Source organism: Tachypleus tridentatus, chromosome 8 (genome assembly GCF_004210375.1).
Source record: "Tachypleus tridentatus isolate NWPU-2018 chromosome 8, ASM421037v1, whole genome shotgun sequence".
Classification (NCBI taxonomy): Eukaryota; Metazoa; Arthropoda; class Merostomata; order Xiphosura; family Limulidae; genus Tachypleus; species Tachypleus tridentatus.
The window spans coordinates 43,654,009-43,681,315 of NC_134832.1; the positions used below are offsets into that span (position 1 = coordinate 43,654,009).

At 33.5% G+C, this 27,307-nt stretch overlaps 1 protein-coding gene across 1 annotated transcript in view; it reads right to left on the reverse strand.

Annotated features, from left to right (window-relative positions):
* LOC143222302 (uncharacterized) overlaps positions 1 to 11,771 on the reverse strand; it is a 78,695-nt gene extending 66,924 nt beyond the window's left edge. Inside the window, exons 1-2 of the mRNA XM_076448643.1 lie at positions 11,520 to 11,771; positions 10,864 to 11,362 (exon numbers count right to left, since the gene is read on the reverse strand). Of these exons, the coding sequence (XP_076304758.1) occupies positions 10,864 to 11,140 (277 nt within the window). The 5' untranslated portion in view covers positions 11,141 to 11,362; positions 11,520 to 11,771. The remainder of the gene's footprint in view (positions 1 to 10,863; positions 11,363 to 11,519) is intronic.
* Positions 11,772 to 27,307: the final 15,536 nt, after the last annotated feature.

The following is a 27,307-nucleotide window of genomic DNA, read 5'->3' on the forward strand; positions in this document are numbered from 1 at the left end:
ACAAGGAAGTCTGGGATCTTAAGTCTCAAGTATTGTTTTACACATTGTAATGAGCTTTCAATATTCCTTAAAAGAAATGGATCAAATTTTGCCCGAAAACTTTTATGAAGTATCTAATGGAACTAAGTTATTAACAAAAAGCTGAAAATAACTAGTAGCAATATTGTAAAGCTAATTGTATCTCGTTTTGGGGCTCAAATCCAAAACTATTTTCATATTTAGTGATAAGATCATGCGTGCCATTTTAGATTTCAATAAGCGAATAATTTATTAGTGGGCCAGCGGCCAGACAGACACTAACTTTTAAAATAATATATCAGTCCTCTTGGGAAACATTTCCACTGGTTGTTTCGTATAGTATTTAATAACCATTCACATTATGCGTGTATTGCACCCGAAATAAACAAATGACATTAAGTCCTACCTAAGGGACACCTCTAGACCACAACTGGTTAATTAGTTAGAAACATGGAACACATTTGTTAGTTTATGACTTTAAAATCGATTAGATTATTTGATATCATACATACATTCACACTTTTCAAAACATTTGTTAGTGTAGAAATTTCGAGCGAAAACTACACAAAAGCTACCTGGGAATATCTGTGCCTAATTATGAACTGATAGATGAATTAAGACAACTAGTAAACATCCACCGCCAATTCTTTGGCTACTCTCTCCTTACAGAAATGTGTAATTTAATTGTTACTTTAATTGCACACCCACCACCACAAAGAGCAATGTGCGTTTCGAGGTAACAAGGTGCGAAATGAGAATCCCGTTTCACATTCCAGACACGCCAAATTCTGACCACGTCCAGTACTTTTTTTAAATTATATAGCCTTTTGATGTCACAACCGTAGTTTTTATTTAACTCTAAACTCATTGTGCTTAACCAATCAGAAACATGAGAAGCTCAGAAGGAGTATTTTAACAACGCAGCTACACATTAAAACTGTAACATTCAATCTGAGCGTGTAGATTCTGGTTTTTTGTTGTTGTTTTTTAACCACACGTCCTTAATGCAAAGGCATCTTCAATAAAGTTCAAGTGATTCAATAAATTGGAATTATACGACTTATGCCATGTTTACTCGAAGTCGACTGTTAATGGGGCTCCACCAGAATGTTAGTAATCATACACTAATGTTCTCAATTAATTTTATAAATTTTATAAAAATGTTTCAAATTTTATACTGTTTACTGAGGTAAACAGTATAAATCGTGACATACAATCAAAGTCTGTGCGTGTAGTATTTCGAACTGAACTGCAATTTTCCATCCGTACTCAAAGTTATCTTGGCACAAGCAGTAGTATTTAATATAACCGTATGGGAAAAACACCGAAATCAAGGCTAACTTGATGAACAATAACCTACTTTTTATAATACAGCCAAATGAACCTAACATTTAATCTTCTAATGCAATACCAGTCCATGCAATGTATAAAAAGATTCTAATGCCAGCACTAAAGTTTTACTTTAGGAATATATTGTTGATAATTTATTATTATTGGCTAAACATTTGTATGATCAGTAATGTTTTCGAAGGTGGGGTACTGTCCAGTTACCAGTCTGAAAACCATCCTTTACGGTACGATTAAATATTTTTAAAAGAATAGGTGCAAAACTAATGAAGCAATCGAAAAACTTGGGGCTTCAAAGAATTCCAATCTTCATATTTCAGTGAGGCCTGGCATGGCCGAGCGCGTAAGGCGTGCGACTCGTAATCCGAGGGTCGCGGGTTCGCGCCTGCGTCGCGCTAAACATGCTCGCCCTCCCAGCCGTGGGGGTGTGTAATGTGACGGTCAATCCCACTATTCGTTGGTAAAAGAGTAGCCCAAGAGTTGTCGGTGGGTGGTGATGACTAGCTGCCTTCCCTCTAGTCTTACACTGCTAAATTAGGGACGGCTAGCACAGATAGCCCTCGTGTAGCTTTGTGCGAAATTCCAAAAAACAAACAAACATATTTCAGTGACGACAATCGTCACATGTGACAGCAGAATTCCTTTTTTAAGTATAAGAAGTCTCCATTTTTTTAGATTAAATTAATTTCAAATATTTATTCACTCTCAGTGAACAGTAATCTAACTTTCCGGCGTCCTATTTTACACAAGGCTTCCTTTCGCTTCTTCAACTATGAATCATCTCTTGGTCTCTCTCGTTCCCAGACGCAAATTTCAAGTACCCTTTCTACAATTACAGTAACCACGTGAGTGCATACATACAAAGTTATCGAAGTAAACTGCTTTTGTGTGTATTATCAAGATAAGTGGACGATGGGAGAATATTTAATCATCTACAAATATTTGTTTGAATTCCGTTTCAACTTTAAAAAAAAAAAATCTTAAATATTTCACTGTACTTCTAGTTAAACATTAAATAGTATCCATTAAAGTAGGGAACGTGAATGTTCCAGTCCAAAATGAAATGGATAAATCGATAAGGCAGGCAGGAAACACTGATACCTGAGAAGTTCACTTTTACAGCTTCTCACCTGAGGGTGCAGTATGAGGTCATAGTCTCAAAATAGTCACAGATGTTCCAAACATGTAAAGCTCAGTAAGCTACAAGAGACTAATCATGGAAGTGCAAAATCAACTACCTACCATCAATATAAATCAACTTTCCACAGTTATAAACAACTGGAAATATGGCTAAATTAACTGCAGAGGTACAGAACTGAAGAGCTGAGCTCATTATAAAACTGGTGGTTTCATTGTTTTGGATATCTGAAGAATGCTATACAAGGTCTAGGTGCTAGCTGCCCCTAATTTTAAACTTAGAGATAAGATAAAAAGTAGCCAGTCAACACTACCCATACACAAATTTAAGATTATTCAAAGCAAGTAGAATTTGAACTTAATCTTATAATGCTCTGACGCTTCAGAAACAGCTTTGTTAATGGTAATATGGTGCTAATCACACATCATGTTGAGCCCAAAAAGTGATACAATACATATTCCACTAATGTCATCAAATGGTTTAAACATATCATACAACTCAATTCCCAAAACTATTTTACCTTAAAATGTAAAAGATCAGAAAATAGTTCTACTGATTTGCTTGCACTTGTATCTTACTTTCCAATTCTCTTTAGAATTAGGATCAAGTAATTCCCAGAGATGCCTAAACCATCAATTATGTTAATAAACAGGAGAAAACAAAATTGGATTAATAAATCAAAGTTAAAATAATGAAGAGAAAAAAACCAAGTTAGAGTAAAAAGTATCAAATACATGATGATAAAGAAGAAAACAAACCTATACATGCACAGAGTTGAAGCTTTACAATATAATATAAAAACAATATACTAACAATTGTTTCTGAGTCACGAATGGTAATGAAAGAAGATCTGAAACCCTAAAGAACCTTTACATAGTAGAAGCAGACACCTGATGAAATGGATATGTTATAGGAAAAAATGTAAATACTGGTTAATTACAACCATTGCATCATGTAGGTTGAATGTATCACTGTCAGTTATTTGAAATGGCTATTAGCATGTAAATTGATTTGGAAATTTTTTCTGTGTTACAAAAATACTCATCTGCATTTAATAAAATATCAGGACTGCTGTTTATCTGTATTTTCAAAGATACACCAAAGATAATAATGTATATTACATTTCAAAATATGTATGTCAAACTCTTCCCTCAAGTAGATGGTGTAATGGTCTCAGTTGAAGTTGTGAAATTGATTAAATGAGTCCCACTCTAAATGGAATGAACACTGTTGAAAAAACATTATGCAATTTCATTAATTTCAAAATAATTATTTTTTTTGCTTAAAAAAACTATCCAAAAGTAAGGGCAATTTTGAAAGTCTTACACTTTTTTGGTGTTGTTGTAACCTATGAAAATCTGTTATAGCCAAATTTGAAAACATATTCAGTATGTCATAGTTGAAGTTTTGATTTGCTGATCTAGTAATGCAAAATATAAACCAAATATCATTTGCTAAGGTACTGGAAGTACACTATACTAAAAAAAAATATTGGGATAGCATATCTCAAGAAGGAAAGTGATGTTTACTAGCAAGTTCCATTTTAACAAGAAATTAGATCACGTCTGGCATTATTAAGACTTGACAACAAATCTTCCAACATTTGGCAGGATAGCTCATTACTTCTGTACAGTAGCTCTCATGTAATGGTATTTTAGGATCTGATAAAAAGGTGGTCTATCTTTATAAAATTCCTATCAATCCAGTCAGTGTAACATTGTCCAGGATGACACTACGTTATAAAGCATTCACAGTTCAAGTCCAGACTAAAGAAACAGACCCAGATCATTATATTCTACAGTTAGGAAGATTCATATACATCCAAAATATTCTGTAGGTTGCTTAAAATTTGAACCTGAAGATCCATACTATCCATCTTTCAGTTCTAAAAGCACAATGAAAAGTGACACATCTAACTTAACAGTGCTGAGCAGATTAAAGGTCAAAGCTTGTGTATAAAATATAGCAGAATAATATTCTCTACCCCAACTGGATGTTCTGGCCTATAGCCTTTAACTCTTACAATACTAAGGTTGTGATTTATTTTCAGATATGCAAAAGCCCTTTACAATACTTATTTCATGAAACTGTTTAGTGAATTCAGAAAGTATCTTTAAAAAATGTAACCGACTACAAAGACCTTATGATTATAATTCCACTAAGCTTTTTACTATTATTAATCTTAGTTAAAAATAATAACTGAACTGATTTAAAAAAAAACATCAGAAATAATAATGTTAGGTACTCTGTAATAGAAGTACTATCCACAAAAATGCACACACACACACATTTACAGTATAGGTTTCATATGGAACCGAGTTGCCACTCTGCAATATCAGTATACTAATAATTCCACTACTGTTACAAAAATTCATCCATGTGCCTATTCCCCTGTCTCTCTAGAGGGAATGACAAAGACAGGAAACAAGTTCAATTACTAAAAGGGTATTTGAAAAGCTAAGGTTTACACAGAAGACTGATGGCGAGATGAGCCAGCATGACAGATTTGGAAAGAAAATGAGATGAAGTGGTTCTTACAAATAAGCCTGAGAAAGTCTCAAGCAGCTTAAGAACACAACATATTACATTTCACTACCAAAATGTGTCATCCTATCCAGCAGACCTATCATCTACAAATGCATAACCCTCCCACAAAAAAAAAAAATTATGACAATTAAATAATAGACAATTGCAATTATAAGCACAATAAGCTGGTGATTACATACAAGAAACTCGAAAGTAAAAATTCCATGTTTTGAAGAAAAATCTAACTGCTGAGAATCATGATCTTTAGAAGATTCTAAAACTAAGTTTTCAAGGAGGTAACATGATGGTTGACCTCACCCTCTTTAAATTCGTCTGTTTATATTATGCATTGTTAACCTGTTCAAAAGTTTACTTATGAATCTGAACATGTTACTTAGGGGAGTTTTGATATTTTAAAAAACTTTAATTTTTTAGCTCATGCAGCAAAACTGAAAGAGCTGTAAAGAACTTAAAATGTTTGTTTATTAAATCAACTATATGTCAGTTAGGCCTCACGTGATATTTTCTGGTAGACCTTCATAAAAGTAAACATTTCAATTGGGCATCAATATTCATAAAGTTTTGAAATTTTGTTCCAATCCTATAAAAATACAGCAATATGGCCTTTAAATATCTAGAAAGATAGTAAAATGAATGACAGAATTGTTTTATAAACTATATACCTTAACACTACAAATATATTCTTTGAAAAATGTTAATAAATATTTGATTTAATATTCCACTTTAGAAACAGTAAATAGACTAATTAACAAAGTTTTTTGGTGACCATCCACACAAAATAGGATGTTGCAAAAGATGATGATTTATATCAAACAATTAGAAGTTTATTACTTGAAATCTGTTGAAAGTAACTCTAAATTTCATGTATTTTAAAATATATGAATTCTTTATATTTACTGTTTTGCTTTTCATATACATTAGATGCAAGATGAACAGTAACAAGATCTATTGATATAAAAGATATGAAATCAGCCAATTACTTATAATCAATTGTTTGACAATAATTGATTCTCTCTTATTAGAATCTAATTTTTATTAGCAGGTTTTAAGAAGACATATAATATAGCCAGACACATAATAATTAACTCATTTGATACTGTAAACTTTGTCCAGTACTAGACATAAAAGATTAGCAATTTTATATGAAATCTAGATGCAACAATTATACAAACAAAAATGTCCAATCTGTTGTTTGTTATCAAGACAAGATTTTTTAATGTAAAACAAAACAAACAGATTAATTACATTTAGTCTATTCACCACCATCATAGGAACAAGCCCTTCAATGGAAGGAAACAATACACTTTTCGTTCTTCACATTTCAGTGATCTACAATTACTGTTTACAAGTTAAGCTCTGCCATATAAAGTGCAGTTGCTTAATAACAAATGAACCACTATAGTTAATTACAGGATTGGAAGCATATCATTTATCACAGTGTCATACTTATTAACTATCACACAAGAAGTAAGGTAACAAACTTAAGTTTAAAAGTTTTATGAATCTTGATAAGTTAAGTAAAGACTTAAGTAAATCCTAAAATGTTAGTAAATGTTTCCAGAAAGTGCAGAAAAGTTAAAAACAATGTATAAATGCTGCCATGTAAAACATTAGTCTGAATCTAAGATAAAAAACAGTTTGGGTCTGTCAATGTTGGTCAAGTGAAGGCTGAAATCAATGTTATTTTCTCAATTATCAGCCAAGTTTTTAAATATTATCAGAATCCAATTAATTGATCACCCAGTATTATACCATTAATTGGAACATCCCTTTGGACTAACAAGTTTCAAACAGCAAGTACATACTATTGATGAAAGCACACAAACAATAAGTAACGAGTTTGTTTGCTTTGGTTATGATGCACATAGATTTAATAGCTGTAACTTTTAAATGAATGGTTCTTTCAGTTCATACTATCAAAATGTGCTATTGCACATGTAGGTGCCTGAAAATGTATGGACAACAAATTGTTTACAAAACTATCAGGCACTACCAAACATCCACAAGCTTTTTTTATCAGTTTTAGTTTGGCATTTTTTAAATATATATTGCTTACTTTAACCAATTATGAATAAAATTTGCCAAGATGGTAATTTAAAATACATGTTTCTGAATTATCCTGACATGTTTTATTCATAATTAAAGTGAGAGAGATAAATTCTGAAGCAAATACATGTAGAACACCACAATGTTTTTTCAGCCATTGAGAATTTAACAACAAATAACCAAAATGAAGCATTAGAAATGGATACAAAAAAGTGGTCTAACATACAATTTTTTTAATTAGCAAGACTATTCTTAACATTCACACATGGAATATTTATATACTTTAAATGTTTATTACACTTTCTTTCTACTGTTAGTAATTTTTGCCACAACCCTTTACTGTAAACTATATTTTTGAGTAAAAATGGTAATTTTTTTTACATTGTTTGTAACTACATGTCAAGTACTAAGATAATAATTTAATTATGACATCATTAAGTATGCATTAACAGATACAGGAAACCTAACTTTCATACCAGTCTTCCCCATTACATTCTTTGTATTCCAACATCACCACTTATGAGAAAAGTAAATAAATTGGTCAAATGAAGAATATAAAAATATTTCAAGTATGTTGTCATCATAGTTACTATATAAATAAAAAAAAAACAGCATGTCCTTTTCTTTCCAGAACATTTTTCACAATTAGAAAAATTGATTGTTTGCAGGGAGTAGGATTATATGCAAAGTAAAGAATTAATACAATGTAAAGCTGGTAATTACTATACAACACACCTGTTTTAACTGAAAAATCTTATGTATCAATAATCTCTCCATCAAATAACTTTTGTATTCACAAGTTTAATAGTGTATTTTATTAAAAACAAACTCACTTAAACTTGCACCTATCTGTTAACTTTAATGAAGATGTTAGTAATGAATAGTACTTGATGTGTTTCTTGGCTTTTTTTTTTTTTTTAATATATAACAAACAATTTCAAACACCTGGATATAATACCTCTTCCTGTAATATATTTGACTATCATGATATCACAGGGATTTAGGACTTACAAATTTCATAAAATATTTACTGTTAAAAGTGGACTTTTTATTTGAATCTAAAACATACCAGTGGGAACAATATTATATCATTAATCAGTTAACATGATCTCATAAAAAAAGTTCTTCACTCCAAGCTATAAACTTCCATACATCTTATAAAATGTGTGGTAAACAGCAACATTAGTGCTCTCAAATTAGCTACCAAGTGGCAAAATTCAAGTTCCATTATACCTGTACACATAGGGAATAGGTAATTCAAGTTATATAGGGTCTAAATATTAGGCCTAAGCATTATGTCAGATTTTGCACTGGTAGTATTTCTTGAGACTACAGTTAAAGAAAACAATACAAAGTTTAAAAAAACTACAAAAATTAAACCAGTTAATATGAAAACCATAAGATCCATTTATATTTCTTCTAATATGCACATAACACTTCCTTCATGTTAGTGACTCTACTCATATCAAGTATAAATGTTCAGCATAATTCACTGAAGACCTGCATTATGATACAAAGATTACCAAAAACATTTATTGAAGTTTAACAGACATTAATGATTTATCAATTCATATTCAGGTTCCTTTTAATTTCATAACAAACATTTGTAGAATATTTACATACTTTAAGGGTTTAGAAGTATATTTAAAGTAAATGCCAAGCCCATTTCCAATCTTAACATATGGTACTGATTTCTTCACTTCAACATGAAAATATTTTGTAGATTACTAGATGTTATCAAGATGTACAAATGATAATTAGCATATGGATCATGATATAAGGACAGCAATGAATCATTTGGCTTTTCAAGATTGTTCTTCTATATCTATCTTTTAATGAAAAAAAAAGCAAAAATTAAACTTATTCTTTGTTTTACAGAAAACAATCCACCACCACTAAATTCTTAAAGTGCCAGTCTGCACTACATTTGAAGACAATTGACTCAATAAACCATCCACCTTTTTAAATAAATGAAACTGTCTCAATCGAAGTCTAAATTTTCTTCTATAAATCTTAAACTTATTCTATTGTCTTCAGAACACAGCACAGTATATCAATAACTAAGAAAATAAGGACAGTGTGAAAATACAAGTGCAGCCTGCTCTACAGGAAAACCACACCAAAAGACAAGCAAAACATATGTACTTAGTAAAAGAAAGTATGAATTGTACTAATCATACAAAATCATTGAAAAATAAAGCAGTTCTATTACAATTACAACTGAATAATTAAGTCACTTCTGATGTAAATAAAAAACATTACTTTTATATCCTCTTGTTGCATGAAGAATACAACACTCCTAATCAATTAGAAACATATAGCAGTAATGTAAAAAGAATGAAAAAAAAATTCTCTTTCAATTTGTATATTTTACCATATACTTACAAAGAGATTAAGATAATTAAAGAACAAGAAAAAGTTACTTACATGTAAATGATGTGCTGTCTAATGACAATTATCTTAATTTACAACTTAGAGAACTTTAATAAAATTTTAACTTAAGCATGCTTTTATACTGAGTACTTAGCTAAATTTATACCACTAGCTACAAATATTAGTAAGCTAAATTTTGTAATAAGACAAATTAATTTTCGTTTTCATATACTTCAAGTTTTAAACCTACTTCTACTTGATCCTCATGGTTTTAATTTATCTATATTATTGATTTGAACAATATCTGGGATAATGCTATCTTAAAATCCACTGATTATATCAGCATGCTAGAAAGAGCTGAATTTATTAAGAATGTTTCTTCTTATTAAAAAGAACCATGAACATCTTATCAAACGTGAAACAACACAAATTTTTTATCATCTTGAGAAGTACAAAGTCATGCAATTAAGTTACAAATATTTGGAGAGAACTTGCTTTTTTATGTGTGTAGTATTGCCACTACATTCGAACATAAAAAGTTTTAGCTATGTACTTTAATATTTTAAAAACTTCATCTAAATGTTTAGTTGAGCTAGGAAAAAATCAATCAAAAATAGTTTTCAGGAATTTTGAAATTAAAAATTCAAAGATAAGTGTTGCCTTTTACAAGAAAGCCTCAAATGAGGATTCTACTGTAGTTCAGTCACATTACTAAAAGGAGAGATTTATGTGTACTGTCACAATACATGATTTTAAAAAATCTATGCTAAAAGAAAAGGCTCACAGTCACAGTTTGGGACTTGTGGTTCCAGAACATGGAAGAAAGAGACATCAACTGTTTCAGATGTTTGATTAGTCTTTCTGTGGAATGTCTGAGTAACTGAGTAAGAATGCTAACTTGAATATTCGAAATAATGACTTTAAACTTTAGAAGCCAAGCTGTAGAGTTATTAAGCAACAAACTAATTTTACAGATAAACTTGTTTGGTTTACAAACTTGTGGTATATTTTGCCTATGGAGTGCAATATTCATTATAATTTGAAATATACACAAGTGAAAGAACTAGGCAATGCTTTTAATTTGGTTTTGATAACTTGACGAGTTAGAATTGCCTCTAAAGTTTCATGCACCATATGGCCTTTTGTTAGTTTAAAATCTTTGTCTTGAATATATAAAGCACAGTGCATACACTATAATTAAGTTCTAGCATGTGTAGAATATTTGGTCAACAACTTACAAATAATTCATAAACAAAATAATAAAACATAAATGATGATTAAACTAATGTCTTAATGGTGGTTATAACATCTTATTTTGTTAAAATTATTACCAATTTGTAAAAAGTTCTACTTTAGCAAACTATACTAAACTTATTTAGTACATTTTTACTTACGTATTGATACAGCTTTAGCGTTTAATGTTTCAACAATTTGCACACACTGCTCGATCTTATTTTTGAGAATTTCTGTTCTTTTGTAAACGAGCTTGAACTCAGAACCAACGTCGACGAACACACGCTGAGCAACGTCCACCAAGCTTGACAGCTGCCGGAGTAGACCAACGAGAGTGAGGTCGACCACAGCTTCGAGCTCATCGTTGATATCCTTATTGTGAGGAAGCGGTGTCCGACTTACGTGAACTGGCTCAATAGTCCATTTCACAAATGGCATACTTCACAATTTCTATTTTCTCTTCCTTTTTAAAATAAAGATCTTCATCTTTTCTATGTTTCATCAGAAAGCAGTAGAATTAACGCTGCTACATAGTGTAATACTCCACGTCATCTGTCGAAAAATTGGACCTGATTCACAACAGTTGCTCTTAAATACAAAACGGCTTCTGAATGACTCAGGTGGCCAATACGCGGTCTAGGTCTACGTAGAACGACAAAGCTAGAAAAAAGGAATATTTTTACAGGTGAGACACCCAAAAAGATTAATAACACAAAATATGAATTTTATGTTAATAACCATATATTTAAAAGATTTAGAAATACAATATGCGGATCAATAACTCTCATATAACTTCTTTAAATTATAAATTACATACATTCATTCGATATACCACTTCCACCGCAAAGTCTACGCACGCCATTTTCGATTCTTGTAAACTAATATAACTTGTTACTAGCTTTACCGGGCTGTTCTACGCGTTGGTTACCTCCCGGCAAACTCGCAAATGGAGAGGATTTATTGTTAATCGTGGAAAACTTTATTCAAATTAAACGATTAGTTAATTAAGAAGAAAATATTTTGTTTAAAAAACTCATAAAGATTAGATATTACGAACGCCATATATCTATGCAATTTCTAAAGGACAAAAAATGAAATGCAAGGATTTTGAAGGAGTTTTTATAAGTACGTTTCTTACCGCTTTCTGTTTTGCCACCGTTTCATATTAACAAGTCCCTAGTGATATGTTTACGAACTTACAGTGCTAAAAATCGGGTTTCGATACCTATAGTGAGCAGAGCACAAAGAGCCTTTTGTGTAACTTTATGCTTAATAATAAAGAAAAATATATTAACATAAATTACTGTGATATATAGTGTCTTGAAAGTTTAAAAATTTCAACGTAATTAATTAAAGTTACCAGGATTAAATACTAAATTACATAATATTTAAAACTAACTGGATACAGTAAAGTCATTAAATAATAATACAAAAAAGTTGTTGTTGTTGGGCTATCTGTGCTCTGTCCACCACGGGTATCGAAACCCGATTTTTAGTGTTGTAAGTCCACAGACATACCGCTAAGCCACTGGGGGGGTACAAAAAGAGGATGAACATAAATAATTACTGTTAAAAAAGTTTTCTTAAACATAAAATAATTTAAAGTTTAAAAGCTATAGAATGCTTTAGATTTCAGTATAGTAACTAATCATATTATTGAGCATGTAAATTGTATTTATACTTAGGTAACGTAAACAGAATAATTGTTGTTTTAATAATATAAAACTGTAGCATTTTCAAAAACGGATGTTTGAAAGCTGTGTAAGCTACTAAGTTTGTTTGTTTGTTTTTGAATTTCGCACAATGTGTTAGAAACTCACGTACTATTAAACCCGAAGAGATCTAAGACCGGTGTTCTGTCTCTTACAGATTGGTTTGTAAAGAATTTCGCGCAAAGCTACATGAGGGCTATTTGTGCTAGCCGTCCCTAATTTAGCAGTGGGAAGGCAGCTAGTCATCACCACCCACCGCCAACTATTGGGCTACTCTTTTACCAACGAATAATGGAATTGACCGTCGCATTATAACGCCCCGCGGCTGAAAGGGCGAGCATGTATGGCGTGACGGGGATGTGAACCCGCGACTCTCAGATAACGAGTCGCACACCTTAACACACTTGGCCATGCCGGGCCAAGCTACTAACTAATTAGGTTGTTGTAAAGTTCAACCCGAAAATCTGACTGCGACCACTAGGAGTCTAGGAACAAAAAATCCCGAACACTCAATTCGCTAAGTTCTGATGTAGTTGTAATGTTTTGTTTTCATTTTACGTTAGGCTATAAATAAAATAAATTATTTCCACAGCGATTTGAATGTGTTATTAGAAACAATTTTAAAAAGCGTAGTTTTAGATTTTTTTTCTCTGTCAGTGTTTTACAAAAGCTTTTGTCTTTGAAAATTTTGGGTAAATCATTAAAGACGCATTTCTATTGAACTTGCAATGCATCTTGTTTCTATTTCAAGAACGAGATAGGGGTTTGAAATACAAGGTTGAAGTCCTATGAGGTATTAATAGTTAGAATTCAAAAACTGGGGGCCTTTGTATTATCTCTCCCCTCCCCCAAAAAACAAATCTGTATGCACAGTTTGTGATATTGCTAAATTTAAATAGTTTTTTGTTTTGTTTGTTTGTTTGTTTTGGAATTTCGCACAAAGCTACTCGAGGGCTATCTGTGCTAGCCGTCCCTAATTTAGCAGTGTAAGACTAGAGGGAAGGCAGCTAGTCATCACCACCCACCGCCAACTCTTGGGCTACTCTTTTACCAACGAAAAGTGGGATTGACCGTCACATTATAACGCCCCCACGGCTGGGAGGGCGAGCATGTTTAGCGCGACGCGGGCACGAACCCGCGACCCTCGGATTACGAGTCGCGCTCCTTACGCGCTTGGCCATGCCGGGCCTTTAAATAGTGTTTATGTGTTTTGTAAGGATAAACAAATTGGATACTTGTCGATTGGCCAATGTAGTGCTCAATTGTTTGCAAATACATATGTATATATATTAATAAAATGTTTCACACAAGCTCGTTTGGAAAGTTTGATCCATATGATATACATAGCTTCTTGATAAGTAATATTTCAAAATTTGTTGGGTATTAAAATGTTTGGATTCTAAGAAAATGTCATTACATTTGGATTCTGTCTCGTGTTCAAAATGACCTTGATGATCTTGGTGAATAGGCAAGAGCGTGGGAAATGAGTTTTAACATTGAGAAGTTTTGACCCACGTACTACAGGAATAATGCTTATATTTTGGAAAGGTGTGAGTTTAAGTCATTTTAAACTATGAGTATAAGGAAAGATTTAGTTTTGATACTTAGAAGAGACTTGATTCAAAGTATTAAAACTGGAAGGCGTGTGAACAGTCTTCTATTGGATGGCCTATCAGTGTGATAGAATGAAAAAACCTATAAATACAACCTTGAATATTAAAGGTAGTGGATTTAAGCTTTTCAAGCCTACATAAGGACATGCATGTTTTATAACAACTTTGATTTTTTAGTTAAGATTTATAAGTTAAAACATTCTGAAATGACATGTGTTTATGTACAATTAGTTTTAATTATTTTAAAATTTTGTTGAATAGATATATGGAATTTCTGTTTATGATATTGTTGTCGTTTCATATGCTTTTATCTGCATTTACCACCTGTCCCCAATGGGTTGGTATTAAGTTTACTAACGTATTACACTAAAATCAGGGGATCATCTCCTCATGGTGGGAAAAGTACAGATAGCTCATTTTGTAACTTTGTGCTAAAATAAATAAAGCAATTGTCTCCTATTGGTACCTGTCTAAATAACGAATGTAAATGCAAGAGTTAGGCACCTGATATGATTTTTATTCAATACCACTGTAGATCTTGTAAAGTTGAGTAGATTAATTGAGAGTGCAATAACTGAAACATATTTGGATAAAATTAATTATGATTCCTTGAAAAAGTGAAATTAAGAAGTTGTGCACCATGATTATAGGAATCACAAATGGTAACTATATTACAATATATTTAGTTAATTAAATATTTCTATTCCTGTAATAAGTTCCTGTTTCATTAAGTTAGTAAGACCTTTTTAGAATAATAAAAATAAAAAATTGGAAGTTTAGTGTTAGAAGTGGAACTGACAGTTTGAAAAGCTGGGAAACTAATCTCCAGTTTTAAGAAAGAGTGTCAAGAAATTGTGAAAGAAGGAATAAAAGAAGAAAACTGTGAAAAGAACATTTAAATTTAAAAAGTATAACATACTGCTTAATGAGAAAAGACACTAAATCAAACATCAGTGTGTATGTGTATTGAAAGGGGAGATAGAAGACAACCCAAGATGAAGAAGCTTTAACAAATGGATATTAAAGCTCTTTTAAACATTTTAAAACAAGTTTTTCTAAAGGTGTAAAAAGAAGAAAGAAATGATATAGATGTAATTATTTTTGTCTTTTAACAGAAATACTGCCTAATATTGTTAAAAGCACAGATGACAAAACTCTCCATAGAATATGGAAAATAGAAACTGAATTGAACCTGTAAATGATAAAGTTGGAACAGTGTAGAGAGATATGTAGATGAACTGGATTTTATGGTAGGAAGAAATTCTAGTGAGTAAATTTATGTAGTACAAAAAATATGTTGAATTATAGTAAATTATTGACATTACTATCACCATTTCTTATATGATTGAAAGGTTTTAATACTGGTACTGTTGTGCAACTTGCATTTCCTTCATTGTCCATTTTCAAAACTATTCTGCACATAACATTTCCAAAAACTACATTTTATTCAGGTAGATACCAGCTGACATGAACATTAAGTAGGAGATAACCATTTGAAAAGATGGGAAACTGTAGTCACAAATGAGACTAGATATTGAATTCATTAGGATTACAACAGATTTTGATTATCACAAATACCATATTTTACCTCATCATAATAAATTAGAAATATTTCTTTATTCAAGTATGTATTTGTGACCTTCTTTAGAATTTCAAAAAACTTTCTTGCGTACATCTAGTGATCTAAGTATGCCATAAAATTGACACTTGAGATCTGAAAATAATCTGTCATTTCTTTAAGAATCTATGTGCTAGAAACCAAAAAGAAACATTGAAAAGGACAATAGTTATAAAAAATCAGAGTATGGTAATAAACCAAGTAAAGGTCTTTTTGTATCTCAGAAAGATCCATGTGTCAATCTCCAAAAGGAAAATAGCATTTCCTATTCTAAGAATTAAATACACCTTTTATACCTTCTTTCATTCCATATGGTTTTTGTTTGTTTGTAGTTCAGTACGAAGCTACACAATGGGCTAACTGTGCTGTTCCCACTATAGGTATCAAAACTTATTCAAGTTATAAATCTTCAGAATTACTGCTGGGCCATTGAGAGCTGGAGTTGATTCTGGAGAATTGATATAATCTGAAATACTCTGACAAAGCAAGTCAAAGAAAACATTTAAGAGGCATTAAACACATGATAGAGTGGTATGCAGGCATACCATTGATTTTATCCCTTCTTTTTTAACAAGAAATTTTGTAATGTTATCTTATAGTTTGTATCCATACAGTTTTTACATAAATATGTGGTCTAGTTAGTTTTGCTCTAGCTACCTTTGTCTCTTTGGTTTTTTAATTATAATACATGTTCTGCCTTTAAGGATATTACTGTAATATCACACATTGTATAAAAAAGTAAATGACAGGAATGTCCTTTGCTGGCTGCATAGATATTATCTAAAAGCTACAGCTTTCATTATGTAGTATGAGAATGGTTATTTCATGGGTAGTGCTAGTCATTTTGGGGAAATCTGATATATATAGTAATATAAATGTATAGGTGTGTTGGGCTAAGGATTCTTTTACAGTAGGTGTGTGTGACTTGGTGTTAAATTCAATACTAAACAAACAACACACCACTTATTCACAAAATAATATATCTATATTTTAAATAAGTTAAAGGTAAGTACAACAATTCTTTACATTATGGAGAATGTAGTTGTATCTTAAACACTACACAGTTCTTTTCTTGTGAAAAGTCTACTTAGACAAATTCAGCTGCTTAAGAATTCAATTAACAGGCAAACTATTTTTATCACAACAGTATCTGGGTGTAATTTACTTATGCTGTTGCATGAGTTCCAGAAGTTGTATCCTCAACTTCCAATAATCATCTGCCTTTTGCCAAAGTCCACACAGGTTGTTTCAATTTGTTTAGAACACCCTTTGCAAGACAAATTATTCTTTTTATCTCTTTCGAACTTTTAATCTCACTCTAACATAATCAAATGTTAAACCAGTCACTCCCACAATGGTTAACTTTTGCTTTCTAACTTTTCTTTGACCAAACTTCACTTTCATAGAACTTTATATTTTCTCTGTTTCTGCTTATCTTGTTACAGCTATTTATACATCTATCATGCCCCTTCAGTGGTACAGCAATATGTCTGCAGACTTACACTCCTATAATCTATATTTTGATACCTATGATGGGTGAAGCACATATAGTCCATTGTGTAGCTTTGTGCTTAATTCCAAAAAACAAAATCAAACATCTATCACATAGACCTTCTAGAAATCTCCATTGCCTCAACATCGATGGAATGCAAACATAACATTTGATAGCCTCAATAGTAATGAATTACAAATACAAATTGATAATACTACCTCCATAAAACAGTATTTTATTTCTGGCAATAAGCCCCTCCTCAAGAGAAATATTTACAATATTGTTTTCACTATATACAAAGACTGTTTACAACTCAACCACAAATTCAACTCATACAGTCTGCATCAACATTTACAGTCCTCTTGATGGCTTCAATGCAGAACCTCTAGTTCTGAAGGTGTAACATCTACCTTATGTTTTTGCACTATTGATTTTGCACCTATTAATGTATGCAAGTGGTTGATGGTCTGTCTGGATGATGAATTCCTTCCTGTATAGATAGTTCTGGAACTTCTAAATGGCAAATATGATAGCCTGACACACTCATTCAATCATGGAGTAGTCCACCTCAGTAATTAACAACTTTTTTTACTTGTATATATTATCAGAAATAGTTAGTTTTCATGTTCCTATTATTAAGAGTACAGCCCTAATTCCAATGTCTGAAGCATTAGCGTGAATAGTGAATGGTTTGTTGAAGTCTGGTATTCTAAGAATTGGTAAACTTCCAAGCATGTTTTTTAAATTTATGCAATGCTACCTGGTGTAATTGTTCCCACTTCACCTTGCTGGGCAAGCCTTTCTAAATCAGGCCAGTCAATGGTGCAGCAATTTCAGCATAGTTTGGTATGAATTTCCTGTAGCATTTCAACAACCCCAGGAAGCATCTGACTTGCTGCTTGCTCCTTTTATGTGGATTACTTTCTTTTCCATGGCTATTTGTTGGTCACTCACCTTGTGCCTAACAAACTCTAGCTCAGCTGATTTAGCATGGGGATGATTTGATGGTGAGACTTTCTGCCCTAGCTTGCCAGAACAGCTTTCATAGTTTCTTTAGGTAGTCTTCCCATCTTGCAGTGTATGTCAGAATGTCATCCTCATAATGCATAAGGTTGGCAGCATTGTTGAATGTTGCTGCTGAGTTGACTAACCCATCTGGTTTCACAAATGTTTTGTTTTTTTTCATTTTTAGATCTTGTCTCCATTTGATATGCCAAAAACCTTTACTGATAATGATCTTTGAAAAGAACTTGGCCCCCTCTAGATTTGGCACAATAACCTCTGGATTGCTTATATGTTTGGAGTCATACTTCATCATGAGAATCAGCTGCCAGAAGACTATGTAGAAATAGTTTGATCCATCCCTTTTTTTTAAAGTTACAGTTGATGAAAAGTAGGTTAAATTTGAAGGCTTGATTATTCCTGCTTCCAACACTGTCTTAACTGTCTGCTTCTCTCATTGCATAAGGAATTTGATGGGGCTTCAACCTGGATCCCTGGTTGTGGTCTTAATCTTGTGTTGCACTAGGTCTGTCTTTCTTGGTCTATTCATGAAGATATCTGCATACTGGCACAGTAGGTCTCATAGTTTTTTGGGTTTTTCTGCCAACCAGTTTTTCACTGATGATGACATTTTTGTATGTCTCATCTTCACCCAGTGGTCTTAGGTCTTTTATGCCCTTATCTTCTAAGACAAAGACACTATCTTCTGTTTCTGCATCTGTGATGGTTACACCTGCAATATTCATCTTTCTTTCAATAATTGTACCCATTAGTTCTTCTTGAAATGTCAGTTCTTGACCTTATTATGGTATGTTTTCAATCATCATCTCGCACATTGGTTCCTTCATACACATTGTCTCAAGTTCTTCTAAATAATATGGAGTATCTACCCTTATTTTTGCTATGGGAAACTTTCTCACTGTGCCATCAGCTAGCACACATAGATGTATGTTGCCTGCCCTTTAATTATTAGATACTAAACTAGTTCTCACTACTGTACCACTGCACCCAGTGTCTTGTAGAACCTTCACTTTCTTGTACCCAACATAACCTTCACTTACTGGCACTATTGATCTGTTTACTAACGTGAACTGACCATTGTGCATGCACTGATCAATCTTGGAAATGGCACTTCCTTCTAGTGGTGAATTTGACATAATATAGATGAAGATTTTGCTGATGGAGAAAGGTCTTGAGTCCATGAAAAGCCCTCCCCTGGACATAGGACTTTTGCCAAATTTCCAAAAGACCCTTACATATATAAGTCATTGTGTATAAGACTGGCTAACGTCTGGTACGTAAGGATTTGTTTTGGCATAAGAGAAGCAAGGACTGACGGTTGCTGAGGTGGAATGGTGTCTGGCACGTCCAAGAAACAGAGAAAGGCAGGACGTCATTATCAAGTATTACAGTTACGAAAGATATGCCTGAAATTAATTGTTTTCTATCCATAAAGTAGGCATAATTACTTCAGATACTCATGCATTTAGAAGGGGTGAATTCTCAATGTTGTTTTGTAATTATGGGTAAGCAGCTACACACTTCTCCGTTTGAATGATTATAGGTGTGCTAAACAAAGTGGAAGTAACTGGGATGCATTCACCACACCATGGCTGAATGTAGATACGTTGCTACAAACATGTGTGAAATTTTAGTTTGAGAGTTGTGCAGAAAACCTAAACCCAATGCTGATATTGCAATTCATTATTTGTAGGTTGAGTATGATGACGTTTTTGTGACACCAGATGGCCGTTTGAATTGAACAGTAGTGTCTAGCCACAATATAGATACAGGTTGTGTATGATTGAAAAAGAAACCACAGTGTCAGCTTTCCTGGAAGGCTAGAGATGAGGTTAATAATGTAATACATTGGATGATGAAGAACAGAATCATGCAACATTTGGAGAGATTTTGGTTGTCTTCAATAGTGTCGCACCAAACATGCTCGCCCTTTCAAACGTGGGGGCGTTATAATGTGATGGTCAATCCCACTATTCGTTGGTAAAAGAGTAGCCCAAGAGTTGGCGGTGGGTGATGATGACTAGCTGCCTTCCCTCTAGTCTTACAATGCTAAATTAGGGACAGCTAGCACAGATAGCTCTCGTGTAGCTTTGCGCGAAATTCCAAAAAACAAACAAATCTTCAATAGTGATTGTCAGGAATGAGGAAGGTATGCCAAGGTGGCGATCTTATTTTAGAGAAGTGACCATTGTTATTCACATTAATATTTGTTTGTTTTTACCATGAAAAAGGAATGTAGACATATTACAAGGTTTCCTTTGGTTCAGCACTTTAGATATTACATATTTATACCAGAAGGTTGAATTGGATAACAAAAGCAAACCCAAAACTGTTTTGGCACAAGAAATAGATGTATGAGTTCCATGTTGTACTACTAAGCCTATGTAATGTGCCCGTTATATTCAAGAGGCTAATGGAGCACACATTAATAAGAGGAAACCTGGTCTAGGTTAACAGCCCTCGAGGTGGATTCCTAGACTATGGGTCTCTGGTCTATGGCTCTGTCAGGACCTCAGCCCTGAAGATACTGGACCCTGTTTACCATCGGGAGCTACGGCTCTGCACGGGGGCCTTCCACACTTCTCCAATATAGTGTTTGTACACTAAGTCTCATAAGCCTCCTATATACCTTCGCCATTTGCAACTGCCTTTGCTGTATGCTTCAAAACTTCGATTGTTATCAAAGCATCCCACCTGGGGTTGTGTTTTCCTTCTTCATTTGGCCATGCTTTTCCAGAATAGATGGTTTGCCATTGTTCCTTTTGGGCTTTGTATCCAGGTGCAGTTGGATGAATTGTGTCTATCCTTGGATGACATAGTTGTATCCACTGATCAACTTATCCCACCTTGACTAATTACCATCCAAAATGTGACCTTTCTTTAAGTCACCTGAAGAAGGCAGATATTCCCGATTGGAAGTATCACCTTCTAGTTACCGATACTTTTTTGAATTATCCTTCTATTTCCATTTATATGGATGGTTCGAAATCAGGTGACTCTGTGGCTATGGCATGGTTTGTTGTGGTTTAGTTGTTGCACACAGAATCCTCTCTACAGTTTTTGTGTTCACTGCTGAATTGTACATCATTTCTCTTGTCCCACATCACATAGAAGCTTTGCAGTACACGAACTGTACTATTTATACCGACTCACTTAGCTCTCTATTAGTCATGGTAGCTTCACGTTAATTCTCATCCTGTTCTCGTCGATATTCAAAACCGCCTGGCCCATTTCTTTCTATCATCGACTTCTATCCAGTTTTTCTAGATACCAGATTACGTCGGTATTCGCGAGAACGAGCTCGCTAACATCGGGTTACGACTGTCTGCTCTGATACTATCACCGCCGTACCTGTTCCATACATGGACTATGGTCCTGTATTTAAGACTTGGCTCCACATCAGTTTGCAGTCGACTTGGAGTGAGAAACGTGAAAACAAGCTTTTCCAGCTCAAACCTTCTATTGCTTTTTGGCCGCCTTGCTTCCGTGAGGATCGCTGGTAGACTCAGCATATAGCCCGATGCGGCTTTGGAATAATAAAGCAAACAAACTGTAAGGATCTGAAGTTTTTCTAGCTAGGTTCCGCATTGGTCACAGTTGTTTAATTCATCGTTGTCTTTCATCTGGTACTGAAGCAGCAGTGTATGTTCTGTGTGACACTCAGGTCACAATAGCCCACCTTTTACTATCATGACGTCGTTACGATCGAGAGTGACGGCACAATTTTAAACATGTTTTTACTATGGGTTCACCCTTGACGTTGAACAGTGGCATTGGCGATGGTGATACTGTCAACCAGTTGTGTTTTTACATTTTTAAGGGTCAGTGGTCTCTTTAATTCTCGTTTTTGTTTTGAATTAAGCACAAAGCTACACAATGGGCTATCTGTGCTCTGCCCACCACGGGTATCGAAACCTGGTTTTTAGCATTGTAAGTCTGCAGACATACCGCTGAGCCACTGGGGGGGGGGCTTTTTTAATTCTATTTAAGGTTTTAATTTGAAAATTGGACTGTTTCGTTTTAGCATGATTCTTTTTTATATATTTTAATGATTTATCTTTTTACCGGTTGTTTAGCACAGATAACCCAGTTGCTTTGCGCCAGTAAACGCTAAACAATAAACCAACCAATTACATCAACAGTGTATTTTGTCACGTGTTGGAGTTTAGCAGATAACTAAAACTTATTTGCACAGAAGTGTGGTTTCTCATTCTTATCGTAAGATGAAATGGAGTCTCTATGGACCAAGCTAGAACTTCAGTTGAACGTTGTATTATCCTCCATATTTTTGTCCACCTTCTCCAAAATATGTATACCATTGTCATTGTCTGATCTTACTAAAGTTGAGACATGCTTTGGATAAAGAAAGAAACACGACTAAACATTTTGATTTTCAAAACTTGCTTTTGTGGATGCTCCAGTGGTGGCATATGCACAACAAGACTGTGAGTTCTTGTTGGACGCTGAAAGCAATAACAATGAGACTGAGGTTTAGTGTCACAGTGTGAAACAGCAATTTCTATTTGTTATTACTATGGCTTTGTCTATCGATCATTTATTATTTTCTTCTATCTTTTAGTTTATGAAATTTTAGTCGCATTAAAATACTAATTGATCTTCTGCTTAATCATTTGTATTTTTGAGTGAATATATATGTGTATGATGAAGCTTACCTGATGGTGACACCCAGATACCATTAATGTAACAGAAGAGTAGGTAAATTTATAATCACATCAGGTACTCTCAGTGACCTACTTTGTGTATAAATATCTTTCTAAAAGCTTCATTAAGAGAGAGAGTCACAAGATAGTTATTGAAGGCTATAGTTATTGCTGTTTGTCACGTGATAGTATTATTGATATTGAAAATTATTGTTTGAATTGTTGTTCTTTTTCCTGATTCCATATTATTGACTTATTAATATTTATGATAAATTATATATTAATATTGGTGTGAAGTCCTAGCCAAGCATTTGTTTATTAATAGTTTTTACCAAGTTTTTAATTTATTTCTAAGTGTTGTTATTCAACCGTGATTGTAGTGGTATGTTCATTTTAGACTGTTATAACAAGCAGGGTGGAGTAGAGATTGTAATTGCATATGCTAATCATACACTATTGAATCCCAAAAAAAGATACTGTACAACGAATAAAAACTTCTTACAGCTGTAGTATTTATAAAACTCTGTTGCCACTATTTGTATGGGGGGAGGTTCAATATCTGGTTGAATCACATTTTGCTGAAGTGGCTGATGAACTAAAACATTTGGAAGGAATAATAGCACATTGAATAACAATGGTGAATCAGACAAGCCTGCAACAAGAGAATGTTGATAGACTATCTCACTGCAAGGTGAGATCTTTTCCATTTGTGTAATATCTTGATTCTCTACATTGTGTGGGAGTTGAAAACATTTTTGCCAAAGTAGCATCAAGCCATGCAATAGGAGATTCTGCTTGTAGATATGTGTCACAGTTACACTTTGACAGCTGTGGTGGGACTTCCATCTAAACCATCTAAGGTGTTGTTCCCCACACTTGAGATGACTCCACTGCTGAAATAGCAACCATTTGTACCAAGGTTTAGGCTCTGTATAATAAAGAAGATGGATGGTTACAACAGAGGGTAATGTCTCTGACATTATCTGCAGAAGTGTGCTGCCTGCAGAATAAGCAGGCAGATCTAGAGAGAGCCCTCACTGAGATCAGGGAGGACTTAAAACCCACCATGACAGCTCTGGAGAAAGTATTATAATTTCCCAATTTTCCTTTAACTGGGTTTACAATGAAAAATGTTAATGTTACTGAAGGATCATTATACATATATTGTAATTAATACAAAACAATTATATGTAATTAGGATTTATTTAATTTTCTAAAAATCAAAGTAACTTAGTAAGGTGGATGGTCTGTTATAGTAACAGTTGCACATTGTGTCACTATTTAAAACTTGAAACAAATTGTATCTTCTACCATGGCCTGAATATAATTAAAATCGGGAGTTTAAAAAACATCAAATTTACTTATGCCTAAATTGTACTTAAACCACACACACTCAGCTATACATTTAGCCTTATCACACATGATACACATAAAAAGGGGATGTATTTTTAGTAATTCTCTTACCAAAAGTTAGTTTTTGGCAACTGATCTATTGTTTTAATATTCAAATCCTAAAAATTTACAAAACGTGATTTTGATAACTAGCATAGTCTATGAAAACCAGTATAGTGTTATAATAAAATATGGTTTGAAACTCTGATAGATAGCTGAAAATAAAACATTCAGGAAATATCCAGAAAATAATTTCGAATGGGGACAGCAAAGGGGCACAAATGAATATGTGAAACAAAATGCCTTTGATAAGGCTTTTTATATATCTCTATAAGAAAAAGTTTAAATTCAGATAACTGAACGGGAGTTATATGAACACTTCGATTTTGAAGTTAAATTAAGGTCATATCACACAATTCCTAGATCATTCCAAATAAACATATTCAAGGAAAAAACAACAAATCATGCCATCTTGTACAGGAATGTGTATCACTCCTCAGAAAGGATAAGAAAGTGGGTATGGAAGTCTGACGTAGGAACTGACCCTCTCTCCATGAGCTCTTTGTCGAACGAAAGCTTTAGTACATGTATGTAAACTTTACCCAAACAGAAGGTAATATCAATACATCGTTGTGGCCTTTACGCATCGAATTTGGCCTGGTATGGGCAGGTGGTTAAGGCACTCGACTCGTAATCTGAGGGTCGCGGGTTCAAATCCCCGTCACACCAAACATACTCGCTCTTTCAGCCGTGGGGACGTTATAATGTGACGGTCAATCCCATCATTTGTTGGTAAAAGAATAGCCCAGTCGCCCAAAAGTTGGCAATCAGTGGTTATGACTAGCTGTCTTCCCTCTATTCTTACACTGCTAAATTTGAACTCATAAAATATGCCTGATGTGCTCCTCAGATACATCCATCTTCACATGGGTTTAATTCATTAATGATCTGAGCAAGTGGAGTTGGGTTAGTTTATTTTATTTGTCTGAACATTTTTATACACGTCCTACTACGTATGTTAGTCATTAAAGCCTTCTACAAATACAGAAATGATGATACACTTTGTGTTAAATTTTCGGGCATTAGTTATGGGATGACCTGATATTTTACAAAAGAATTATTCTATATCAGTTGTGGAAGTGTAAAATATCATGATATTAAATCATCTAATTGATATTAAAATTTCACCAAAGTTTTGAAGGAGGATTATCTGTTAAGAAAATATACAATTAATTTTTTTTTCTATTTTGTTGCACGTGTTTTTTGTTTTGTTTTATCAGCTATTATGAAACAATATAACATTACATTGACACTTGGATGTTGACATATTTTCAAAAACTTTAATAATTAAACGATTCTTAATATGTTTTCTGGCCCGGCATGGCCAAGCGTGTTAAGGCGTGCGACTCGTAATCTAAGGGTCGCGGGTTCGAATCCCCATCACATCAAACATGCTCGCCCTTTCTACAATTGGGGCGTTATAAAGTCACGATCAATCCCACTATTCGTTGGTAAAAGAGTAGCCCAAGAGTTAGCGGTGGGTGGTGATGACTAGCTGCCTTCCCTCTAGTCTTACACTGCTAAATTAGAAACGGCTAGCACAGATAGCCCTCGAGTAGCTTTGTGCGAAATTAAAAAAAAAAACAAACATGTTTTCTATTCTTAAAATTGTAAATTTATTCATAGCCATTTGGAAAGATATACAACACTGAGATAATTTATTAAACTGTTATTATTTCTATTTTCAAAATAGAAGAGGTACGCGGACTTCGAACGATACAATAACTTCTATTCATGTTATTCAAAAGGATATAAAGGCCTGGTTGCAGGGGGAAGGGGGCAGTGGAGCTTTTTAAGAATTTAAAATAAATCATACGGTTAAAAAAACGAAAATACGAGTATTTAAGCCGCTAGGGAAAAGAACTTGGTGGGTTGGGGTGAAAATTTGGGGTACATGTCCCACTCTAGCTCCAATACCGAGAATATATTAAATATTGTAAGTGAATTAAAGCTCGCACATTTTCATTATTTTTTATTTATTTATGATTAGACACTTACGTTATTTTTCTCCGCTGAAATTTACAGTAAATAAACGACCGTAATTCCGCTGAATGATAAAGGATAATTAATCGTGACGGAATGTCATATGTTACTTTCAGTTATTAATGTTAAGAAAAGGACCATATATCAAACTAAACAAATTATTTCTTATTCTAGTATTTTACTTAAAACTTATACGTGGAAAGTTTCACTGTATAGATGATAACTGTATTTTGAATACTGATGGGTATGGTGGGTGGCCCGACCACTGGTATAAACTTCGTTGGTCAGAGGTGAGCTTAGATGTATACATTTGTCAGAGTAGCTCGTGAGAAAGTCGCGAACAAGAATTATGAGTTTCATGTTTTTCGATGTAGATCAGGCTAAAATTGAAACACGTACAACTCCGAGAGGTAGAAATTCTATTGTGCATTTTCCGAATCCCCCTACCTATAAGGAATATAAAACGGTGAGGTTAAAAGACAAAATCCCAACAATTTTCAAGAACAGGTGTGAGAACACAACATTGATACCGGATATAACCCTCCAATGTTCCACGTGATATTATTGTTTACTGTTTCACAGTATTAATCTCGCAGTTTTGAAGAGGTTTTATTGTTTATTGTTAAATAGAATTACAGGTGTGGCTTGTGGGGCCGAGGAAGACACTGGGGGTGGGGAGGTAGGAGAAAATTCACCTGAAACTGCCGGGGCCAATCAATAGATTTAATAATAAACAAAGTTATCGTAACCTTTTATAATTTTTGTTATCATTAAAAGTTCGGGATTATCGTCTTTGACACAAATCACGCCTTAAAAACCTGAATAAAAAGGAATTTTGAATTATAAACAAAACGTTTAAAATATATTTTGAAGATTTAATTATTTGGTGTGTTTTAGTTAAGCACAATGCTACACAATGACCTTTCTGTACTCTGCCCTACATGAGTATCGAAACCTGGATTCTATCGTTGTAAGAAGTACGCAGACATATCGTTGTGCTACTGTGAGACAAGATTTAATTATGACGTATTTCACTGACCTTACCTGAAGG